This window comes from Microtus oregoni, unplaced genomic scaffold (assembly GCF_018167655.1).
Source record: "Microtus oregoni isolate MIOR12 unplaced genomic scaffold, Mior012 000026F_ref0000081, whole genome shotgun sequence".
In the NCBI taxonomy this organism is placed as follows: Eukaryota; Metazoa; Chordata; class Mammalia; order Rodentia; family Cricetidae; genus Microtus; species Microtus oregoni.
Genome location: NW_024543085.1, coordinates 6,248,501 through 6,260,562, shown reverse-complemented (window position 1 = coordinate 6,260,562; position 12,062 = coordinate 6,248,501). Strand labels below are relative to the sequence as shown.

Genomic DNA, 12,062 nt, shown 5'->3' with positions numbered 1-12,062 from the left:
TCCCCGGGCTCCCAAGCACCAGGATTAAACACACATACTACCCAAACTAGCTCAGGGGATGACAATTTCTTGTTCTAAAATATCTAAGAAATTTTTCAAATAGAAAAGTTAAAAACTGGTGGTGTGGTTCAGAGGTCATTCTCTCAAGCAAAATACTATGGGTTCAATCTCAACCACAGCAACAACTCCCTGCCACATACAAATCACAAGTTCCTATACAATATTTTCTATATTTGCTTTATCATGTATATATTCATCTATCAAACCTTAGTTTTAATCCATTTCAAAGTAAACAGTATTATACTTTATCTAGAAACAGCTCAGAGTTCAGTGTGTTTCTATAGTCTATTCAGAAGGTAGACAATCATATGGCAAAATACACATGCACATTAGAATAAACTTTGACAAATGTATTCACAGCTAAACCTAAATATCTACACAGATGGAGGAGTAAACAGAACAAAATGCTGGGAGGAAGAGGAAGTGAGCTCAGAGACTACACAGCTCTCCTCTCGGGAGCAGACGCCTGAGAGAGACGCCATGCCCCGCTCCCGGCATGAAGCTCCAACCCAGGATGGACTAGGCTAGAATCTTCCCGGTAAGACCGGTTCTCACAGATTGTTAGAGATGGGTTGATCGGGATGTGAAAATTAGCCTGTAAGTGCTGGAGCTAAAGGGCCAAGCAGTGCTTGAAAGAATACAGTGTCTGTGTAATTATTTCGGGGCATAAGCTAGCCGGGCAGGCGGCTGGGGTTCTGGGAATGCAGCCCCGCCGCCCCTATTACTACAGTAGACAATCATATGGCAAAATACACATGCACATTAGAATAAACTTTGACAAATGTATTCACAGCTAAACCTAAATATCTACACAGATGCACAATATTAAATTCATATGAGCACAATAACACTGTGGTTGTGAGAGGTCAGAGGCAAAGGCTGGAATAATGCTGGTCCAAAAGGCATCAAATCGCAATACAGAGAAATAAGTTCAAGAAATAAGTTGTTCTATAATGACTATGGCTAATAACATATTTCATATAATCATGCATTCCATAACGACATTTTAGTAGATTTAGAAGGACCCATACAACAGGGATCCCATAAAATGATTAATGGGATTGAAAACATTCTCATTGCCTAATCATACTGCTTTTAACATGTTCACAAATATATTTCACATTTATGGTGATGCTGATGAAAACAAACATTACATTGTCCTGAGTTGTATAAACATACAGTATACATAACTATGTTCCATGTGTAATAACTGATAATAATCAATTACTTAATTATATATTTAAAAATACTATGCTTTATCATCAGAGTATACGCTTCAACATTCAAAAGAAAAACGTCTACTCAAACCAGCATGCGGTTCCGTCAACCTGAGCCTCAAACACCTCTTCACCACGAGGTAAGAATCCAGCAATTAGCTGACACAGTTTAGGTTTGCCTTCTCTCTGACTACTCACACAATGATGAAAATGCACGACACATTTCTTGGACTGTCTCTGTTGTTTGTTAAATGATGTATGGATTAACAGAAAAACATTAGCATACAAATAAATTATGAGAATCTATATATTTAAAGGCCCACACATTTTTTTAAATAATTTTCTCTAGCCATTAATTATCAGGTAATTAAAACATAGCAATATGAAAGGAAGAAAATATTATAAATGCCCTTTTAGAAGGGTGAGTCAAATATTTAATATCTATAGCAAGATGAGTACATACTACCTACCTAACTCACATTAAGATTATTCCCACAAGAGTTCAAGAATCAATCAATAAACAACAGATACAACACTAAAAGTGATTTTATATATTCCTCTCTGCATCTTCAATTAAACTTAGAGATGTTTTGGGAGCAAGAGCATTTCTTGGGCAAGTGAGGCAAACACTAGATTAAATGCTATATAAATTAGTGGCTGTTTGAGAAGAGATGAAGAAAAAACAAAAGCCAGCACAATCTGGGCTCGAATCTCTTCATACCTAACAAGCTATGTAACCAACCATCAGCTAACTCTTCTAAGCCTTAAATTCATCATCTAAGAATTAAGCCTTATATTTAATTTTCCTTTCAAAGTCAAATTTTAAATAAATGACCTCTATCCAGACCCAGGAATGGCAAACCCCCTTTCTGTACCCCAAGATTTATTGGCAATTAATTACTCTGACCCTATTCTAGACGTATGAAATTTGGACCCTCAGTGACAAAGCACATACATACCACAAGCCTACCTGTGTTGTAGGGAGAGATACATGGGTCTATTTAGAACAAAACTACAGGAAACCTGACCTCCATAATCTGATAGGACCTACTTACTGGGTCTTACTTCCTCAGAGTATGAATAGAATTTAATTTTAAGGATGATGATGATGTTTGTGTGAGGGGTGTATCCAAAATATCTATGATTGTAAAAAAGCATTTCAAATTACAGAATATAGTATGAGGTAAGAAGAGAACAGTTTAGACTTTAGATGGGTTTGGGCCCATATAAACATATCCTGCCATATAACTCGGAGGAATCCCAGAATTTCCTGTCCAAACACAACTTTCTGGTCCCTATGAAAATTTGTCAAAGGTGAGCTGTTTTTTATATAACTATATAATATAGACTATATAATGTGATAAATGGGTGCTCATGTTTACTAAAGACCCTGAAAAATATCAAAAGTGGCTTTTCCTACAGCTAGTGTTAATATCTAAGGGGTTTATAACATTTGCTACACTTAAGTATCATTAATGGTGGAACAATGAATTAGGTTTCAATATACCGATTGTGCAGATAAAGAGACGTGGAAAAACTTAGAACTTTTTTCTTTACCTCTGCACTACTCTCCACTTCCCAATTTCTTGGCATTCTACCCAAACATAACATTAATTCTATACTTTCTACGACAATGTGCCCTTAATCCAAGATCCTTTGGTATCAATCACTAATCTTTCTTAGAAATGTTTTCTCTTTTGGCTTCTAAGACTATATTATCCAGTTCTCTCTGCATTTCGTTCTTAAGGCTCCTGTTTCTCAGAGTTGTTTTTAAAGATAAATACTGTTTCTGGATAATGCCAGCACAAAGCATATGGTTAATAAACATAAGATTTTCTTGCCTTGGGGGGGGTATAATCTAAAAAGAACAGCAACTATTTTCAGCACCATATCAGCTATTACACCAGGAAAACCAGACATAATCTGTGTAAGAAATCTAGTTTTAATATGACTTAAATGCACGATCACGGGCAAATCATTTTGCTTCTCTGAGCTTCTGCTTCCCATCTGAATTATACAGCAACATTCTTGTGAAACTTTAACAAGATACAGGTAATAAGACAAGCAGTACATGGAATACAGTTAGTAAATGTTTGCCCCCTCTGCCTGTTTCAAAACAAATAGAACTTTTATCTTTCCAAAACTATGTAGAGTCATTCAACTTGTTTTCTTTTATTCTTTATATCTATACTTTATCATAACTGTGATTCCAATTCTTCTAGAATATGGTACTCAGTCATCTCTGTCTGTATTTCTTTCTAAATGCCTAGGCCCAAGGTATACAAATTTTTCTTCTGAGAATCCCACTGTTTGCCATATCAAATTTATCCTTTTCCTTGCTAAAACAATAGAAAGCAAAAGATTGCAGCATTAAAAAATTATGAGGCAGAACTCATGGGATGGACAATAAAACAACTCATTTCAGTTTCGAAGCTTGCCTAACATAATGACAAAAAAACCTGATAGGTAGGGTTTTCATAGACCATGTCCAAAATGCACTCTCCTGCATTCTCCCAATAAGAAACTGTAATTATTTTTAAAACTATTAAGCTCCAAGTGTACTTATTCTGAATGCCCTTAAATTTACATATTTGCCTAATCTAATACCTACTTACTATCTTCTATCCCTACCTGTATGATGTGTTCTTTATGCCCAATAACAATCACTTATATTTTAATGTATTTCATGACTTTCAAAATACATTTAGGCTGGACAGTGGTGGCACACGCCTTTAATCCCAGGACTTGGGAGGCAGAGGCAGGTGGATCTCTGTGAGTTCAAGACCATCCTGGTCTACAAGAGCTAGTTCCAGGACAAGTTCGAAAGCTACAGAGAATCCCTGTCTTGAAAAACCACACACACACACACAAAAAAAAAAAGGACCATTTAGTAAAGATAAAGCTCCTATCATAACATAATAAACAAAGATGTTTAGATACTTGTTTCTAACATGAGAGGAAATGTTCTTCAAATCAAAAAGCTAGGAAGTCTTTTAAAATAGTGGAAATAAGAATATGCAAAATTTCCTATTTTACTAGCTTTATAAAGGTCTTGGCTTTGTAACAGGAAAATAACCTCTCAAAATAGTTCATGCTGCTAATAATCTAGAGGCTATTTTTCAGGACCTGTGCAAACTTTTGTTGAAAAAACACATTTTCTAAAATGCTTCCCAGTCATTACCTTCATTTTATTATAGAAAATCTTTTTATTATAAAACAATCCTTAAAATGACAGCATGTTCTAAAGTCATATAATACAGACTGAATTTACTTATTAAATATTAAATAACTTAAAAACTTCTATAGCCAACTGAGAAAATTATTATAATGCAGCATATTTAAAACAGGAAATTTTGCTTTGGTTGCCTTTATTTCATATCCAGGATAATTTAATTGCATTCTAGTTTCAAAAATTAAAGAACTGGTTTTGCTTTGCTCATCTTACCTGAGTAGCTTTATCTTTCATGCATGAAGGGTAGTGAACATGAGGGTCCCGTGGCCACTGTCCTGTGAGGTAAGGTCCTGTTATCGCATCCAAGGAAGAGGTTCGCCTTATTGTACTAGAGGTTCGAATTTGTTGAGATTTTGGCCTGTCCACTAAAAAAGTGAAAAAAAAAAACATTAGACGTCAGAGCATATTTTTAAATTAATAAACTTCAAAGTTTATAAATATCATTCTGTCACTTTTTCTAGTAATATACAAACTCTAATAACCCTCTTGTGTAAGATAATGAAAGTTATGGACCCTTTTCCAAGGCAATATATTCGTGTGTGTGTGTGTGTGTGTGTGTGTGACACACCTTCTCACAGATCCTCAAAAGCCCAATCATTCTAGAGATCTCTAAGCTATGCATCATCTCTACTGTAACTCTAATTAAAATTCCATTGTGCCTCATAAACTACAACTTTCGTTTATAAATGCCATCTCTGCATTCACTTCAGCTAAATCTTACAATGGCTCTTTGGTACCATTGCTAAAATTAATTCCAGTTATCATCTACTTTATGACATAAAGGATTTTCACAATTTGGTTTGCCTTTATCTCACTGTTTGTTATTTTGCTACTCTTCCACATGACTATTCTAGAGTCATATAAATAATCTGTATTTTTTTTCAAAGAGTAGAACGTCTCTGTCTCTGAACCCTGCATTTCCTCAGTCTATAATTCTGTTCTTCCAAGTTCATCTGACTCTTACTGATCTCTAACACCAGTTTAGATGTTAGGCATCAGACCAGTGCTGTGAAAGCTTGCTCAATATCCTTTTGTCTCCTTTCTTCTCTAGTTAAGAAATCCTCAATCCCCTCTGCCTTCATGGTACCCTAAATTTGTCTTTCTCTCCCACCATAACGTAATTTCCGATACTACAGAATGAAAGGAAGCTGATGTTTAACAGTTAATGAATTGATTCATGACCACACAAATAACATTTCAACACTCTTATTTGTGAATGAAGAATTCAAAGCAGTAAAAGGAATTCATTTGTGTAATGAAATACAGCAAGGTGAAGAGACAAGGAGAAAGGGACAGAGATCTCCGAACATTCTATACAGTTCGATCAATCTGCTCCAAAAACTTAATTCTCTTCCCCATTCAGGTAGCATAAATATCTGTTGAAAATCAACATTATCACATGGAAAACCTAACATATAAAGAAATTAAAAGATTGACCATGTATCTACCACAAAAAAAAAAACCTTACTATTAATATGTAAAGTTCAGGGCATTACGAACCAACCAAGTTCCCAAGACTCAGCCTTTACAGTCCTATTTTAAATCAGGAAGCACACTGCCCATATTACTAAAGATCAGAAAAAAAATATTTTAATTTGTCACTGTCATTTAGGTATTTTCTTGAAACCAGAATGCAATTAGTTTACCAAAATAGAAAAAAACCACTGTGTACACAGATGTTATGTTATCTAGGCATTACCTTAGAAATGTAGCTTCTGTTTGACCTAAGGATTTTAAGAGAAAATCTAACAATTACCAAATTCAGTCTTTATTTTTATTACTTAATGAAAGTTTACTGTGCACAAAAGGTAGAAAATCTAATGCTGTCTATTTCTACTGTTTATAACCACCTGTAATTTGCTTTGTGAAGAAAATTATTAATTTTCCTGAGAAATAAAGAAGCTACATTTAGCATTCAACTTATCAACTGAATTAAATAAAAATCTAGCCACTCGATCTGTTACTTAGAAAGGTACTCTAATTCTACTACTGAGTTCTAAAACTTTTCTCTTTTGGAAAAAAAATCCATATCTATATTTTTGTTCTTTACAATTTAATCCATGTCATTATTACTCATATGTACTGTAATTAAAATCTGTCTCATTTACTACTTTTTACTTTAAAATACCATCAAACTAAACATTATGGCTCCAAACTTTGTCTTGTATGTTTATTCTCAGTATCATCTAATCAAATTTAATGTGTATGTTTTATACACATAGACAAACTATCTAATCTTTTTCTTGTAAAAATTGAGTTTATCCCACAAATCCCAATTGTCATAGGCTTGTACTGTATTTTTCCCATTTTCTAATGCTTCCTTCCTACTTGCTTTTTATTATTTTTTCCTTGTCCCTCTTTATGCCACCTCCTTTCAATTGTTTCCAGTACTTTTCCAAGTTTATAAAAACAATATTTACTAATTTTATAAACTGCGAAAAACAAAATTAATGTATATCTTACAATTTAATGGCATGCCCTTCTTAAGGTTTTTAAAAGTTACTTTATACTTCTTACACCAAAAAGAAACAGGATAAAAACAATTACTCCTTGAATGTCAGACCCAATACTTAACAGTAGCTGCCCACTAATAAAGACACAGAAAATGAAAAGTAATGTGCTTCTTTCTCAGAAAGCTTCGTGCCTTTCTTTGAGGGAAACTCACAGTTCTATTAAGAAGCTAAATACATATTCAAAAGAATGTACCTATTTTTCAAATTACAGCATATAGACTCTAGGTTAAAACTTCTTTTACTTTTAACAATGCTTTGAACAATTTAAAGAATTGTTCTCTTTATATAGAAACCCATGTTTCTTTCTCCCAAAGCTTCGTGAGTTTCTTTGAGGGAAACTCACGGTTCTATTAGTAAATGCGAATGTGTGTGTGTGTGTGTGTGTGTGTGTGTGTGTGCGCGTGCGTGCGTGTGTGTGTGTGTGTGTGTGTGTGTGTATAAAACCTGTACTTAACCTACTCTAAGCTTTTTGGAAGTTGTATCTAGTCTGTATGCTTTTCCAATTCTTTTTAAGCTGAATTATGTAGATCACTTGATCAGCACAAGACATTGGGGTTCAGTACCTATCGCCTCTAAAAAGTAAAAATTAAAAAATCCTCGTAGTCAGGCATGGTGGCACACACCTTTGATCCTAGCACTCAAGAGGCAAAGACAGGTGGAGTTCTGTAAGTTCTGTAAGACCAGACGGCTGTATACATTGAGTTCCAGGACAGCCAAGACTACATAATGAGACCCTGTCTCAGAAAAACAGACTAACAAAAAAGAGCAGCAGCAACAACAATCTCCAAATTTTATGGTAATTACAGATTTTAAAAATTGTGTGTGTGTGAACATGTGCTCAGATGTGTATGTGCACGAGTGTGCTGTCACGCATGAAAAGGTCATAGGTTGATATGGAGTGTTTGTTTTCCTCAGCTGACAATGACAGTATTCGTCCATGAAATAGCCATAACGACTCCATTTATCAAATACAATTATGATCAGATTTATCAAATAATTTATCATAAATAGCAAAACAATTTCAACAAACTCAACTGTTCGTATTATTTAAATGAGTTGAGGTTTTGGCGGCTTCAAGATCTAACTCTAGATGTCCTTAGATTTTATTGATTTGTATATATTTTCCACCAATCCCAGTTTTGATTTTAGCACAATAAATCCAACTTGCTAAAGTAATACAAGAGGCTATCCAGCTAATTTGCTCCCAACATTGTTTTCTTATTTTAGGGGCAATTACTGATAAACAGTAATTTTGAAAATCTGACATTTTAAGCTAATAATCTCCAGTGGTAAGTTAAGAAAATGGAATTTCTACAAAAAAGTTTAAGAATGTTAGAAACATTAAGAACTTTAGCTATAGAGTAACATGATACAATTCACCATACCCTAAAAACAATACTTAGCAAGTAGTAAATATGTCTTATTTCTGAACATCATACATAACGTAAAGAACACACGGAGTTCTCCCATTCTTTATTAGACTCAGTCTGTTATCATATACTCAGTTCAGTCTGTTTGAGCAAATAAAAACTATCAGTCCTCTAGGTTTAGACCTCAATCAAATCAAAATCAACCAAAGTTTTCCATTTACAATGACACAAAGCATAAACTTAAATCATTTATTTTAGATCTTTATTCCTAGAAGTATTGTATAGACAGTAATTCTATGAAACAGCTGTCACAACAGCACCAATAAGAATCAACTACTTTATCCTTAATTCAAGAACCTTATTACAACTACAAAGAATCCTAACATAAAAGTATTCAGCAACATGCTTAAGAAAACTAAGTACTACCATTATTTCTTCCACTTATTTTCTATACAGAAATCATATAGCATTTTAATACAAATACTGAACTAATAATACTAGCCAATAGAATCAGTAGTACATCATCTGTCATCTCAGTAACATATTCTTACATGGAAATGGGAAGCAGAGAAAGGAGTATCTTCAAAGACTTTCTCATGCCAGCTAGCGTACCTTATGTAACAAAGAAGTGGCCTTTCTCAATCAAGTTGAAAAAACTAACACCTGAGTTTTCCTCGGCCCTTCACAGATATGCCTTGGCACAAACACATATCCAAACACAAGATCTGTTCTTGTTTTTCACCAAGCATTATTTGATTGTTAATACTATTAACACTCAAGAGGCCGAGGAAGCAGGATCCTAAAGTCAGGATCCTGAGATACACAGCAAAATCCTGTCTAAGAGAATTTGGTAGAAGGAAGCTGAACATTTCAAATGAACTGTTCAGGGTACCAGGTCACCCAAATTCTACAAAAGCTCAAAAGCCAATGGCTGGAAAACTGGAACTAAATCCTTAGGATCCAGGTGCTCAAACACACAGAGAGAGAAAGAAGGAGAGAGAGAGAGAGAGAGAGAGAGAGAGAGAGAGAGAGAATATATATAAGGTTGACTCAACAAAACATCCTGCTACATAAAGGGCAACAAGTTTTTCAAAATTTGCAATGATATGCTAAACTAATTTTAATAACCAAGTCTGCTCCTTCAAGTCACTTTCCAAACTAAGCACTAGCCTTACAGCAAATTTTCAATTAAGAGCTCAGGAAAATACTTATGAACATTAGGAAGATAAAAGCTGAATAAAGATTTGGATAACACTAAAGATGTTTTGAAAAGCATACAGAAACATCTTTTGTTTTATACACATGCATACATTTATTTATTCATATAAAGAAGTTTAACTTGAGGTTACCCTACACAAGGGATAATGCTCCAGAAGCTTTATGTTGATAAATGCAAACCCCAATGCCAGGTCCAGATACATCATGATTGTAATGGCTAACCCAAAGACACCCTAACCCTACCCCTGCAAAAAGAATTACAGGCTACTATCCCTGTTCTCAGTTGAAGACGAGAACTTGATAAGACACTATGGTTGAAGACATCACAGTTTTGCTCACAGGACATGGAGAAATCAAGTGGGTACTGACCAAGAAGCTTCTTCTTGCCATATAGCTTTCACACTATCAGAAGGATCTGATGTAGGCTGCTGGGAGGAAGTTAGCAACAGCTTTACCCAACTGAGAACCTTGTGAACCACAATGACCAGTATGACAAGATATGCCCATGGATGCAATAGTAGCGTGAAATGTTACAACAGTGAACAGTTGCTTTACTAGTTAAGTCAGATTTAAGACTCACTCCACAAAGGAAAAGCATTTCTAGTACTGTTAATCCAGCTAAGAACCCATGGTTGATGTACTCATAGGCCACATGGGGTAAAGCTATTCCTATTATTTTGTTAAAAAGACACAATATCCAACTGTCCTGTAAATTCATCTCTCTGTACCTACAGATTAGTGCAGCTATCCATCTTCATCATAAGTTTCTTCGCACAGTGGTGGTGGTTAATACAAATCATAACTGATCAACGTGCAAAGAATTAAGAGTTCATGAGATGGAGTGCTCAGTCACAAACAGGACATCTTTATCATCACCCCTACCAAGCTTCAAGGACCATCACAGAAGAGAAGGCAGAAACATTTTATTTAAGAGTCAGAAGTTCGGGAGAATCAGAGTGAAAACACTGTCTTCTGGACAAGACAGATACCTGCCCTCATGAACTCACACTAGCTCTGGCTGCCTGCACACAAGTAGCCAAGTCAACCAGGTGGCACACCTTTAGTTCCAGCACTGGGAAGGCAGAGGCAGGCAGATCTCTGAGTTCCAGGACAGCCTGGTCTACAGAGTGAGTTCCAGGACAGCCAGGGCTACAACACCAAAAAGAAAAAGAGAATAGGAGAGGGAGGGCTCATGAGCCTCCCTGCAGGAGCTAATGATGTTGATGGCTTTTTGGCAAGGGTAATTATGCATTCTTTAAGAAAACAGTCTCTGGCAGGTCAACCATACTCCAATGGATGGCCTCACAACCATGAGAATATTAATAGTACAAACTGGACTCAGTAGGAATATTTTTTTAAAAAAAAAAAAAAGAAAGTGATGAGGGTGGATCTGGGAAGAGTTATTAGAAAAAGTGGGAGGTTAAGGTGATGAAAATACTATGGGAAAGAAAAAAAGCTTGAGTAAATATTCAAGCACTTAAATAAAACATTAGTAGTGCAATGAAAGTTGACTGTAATAAAAGTCATTTACTGAAAAATATAAGGTAGTCTCAAAAGGCTTTCTTTATACAAAGTGCAAAGACAAAATTAAAGACTGCTTTAATATGTAAGTAAACTTAGATGTTTAAGCAGGCTGAAACTGCAACCATTAACAGTTTAGTTTTATTGAACGATTTAATCCTGACCTTAAAATTATGATACCGTATATCCATCTTAGAAGACAACTTTTACCCCTTAAAGATAGTGTTTTATAATGTTTAACCCATTTTAATCTTCATAGAAATAAAATCAAAACAGCAAATGCACTGAGACTGAAAGATTTTAGGTGGTTTTTCTCTAATTTCAAAATATTCTAAATAATACTTTTTTTGGTTTTTCAAAACAGGATTTCTCTGTAGCTTTGGAGCCTGTCCTGGAACTAGCTCTTTAAGACCAGGTTGGCCTCAAATTCACAGAAATCCACTTGCCTCTGCCTCCTGCATGCTGGGATTAAAGGTTTGTGCCACCACCACCCAGCTTAAAAATGATATACTTTTTAATCTGAGATTTGAAAATAGCCATAAGTTATATGCAAGTAGAGAATGTGTATGCCATTGGTTCACTATAGTTAAAAGACAAAATTGATAAAATTCCACTTATAAATAATTTTAGCTTTAGTATATTTTAATAAGAGCTATTATCTTAGAAACTATAGGTTTAAATATAGTTTATTATGTATTACATGATATTTAAATATTATCACTACCAAATTATATTTTATCTTGCCTCATAATTAGAAAGAATGATTTTTAAAAGAAATTAAAACTGAATAACTGAGAATAAGAAAAAAATGGGGACCAGGCATAGTGGTGCATACCTTTAAATCTAGCATTTGAGAAGCAAAAGCAGGCAGATTCCTATGAAGTTTGAGGCCATTCTAGTATACATAATGAGTTTCATGCCAGCTAAGGCT

At 34.8% G+C, this 12,062-nt stretch overlaps 1 protein-coding gene across 2 annotated transcripts in view; it reads right to left on the bottom strand.

Moving 5' to 3' along the window:
• Glcci1 (glucocorticoid induced 1) overlaps positions 1–12,062 on the bottom strand; it is an 81,178-nt gene that overhangs the window by 50,264 nt on the left and 18,852 nt on the right. For both annotated transcript variants that reach the window (XM_041675393.1, XM_041675395.1), the window contains exon 2: positions 4,723–4,874. In XM_041675393.1, coding sequence (XP_041531327.1) covers positions 4,723–4,874 — 152 coding nt within the window. The remainder of the gene's footprint in view (positions 1–4,722; positions 4,875–12,062) is intronic.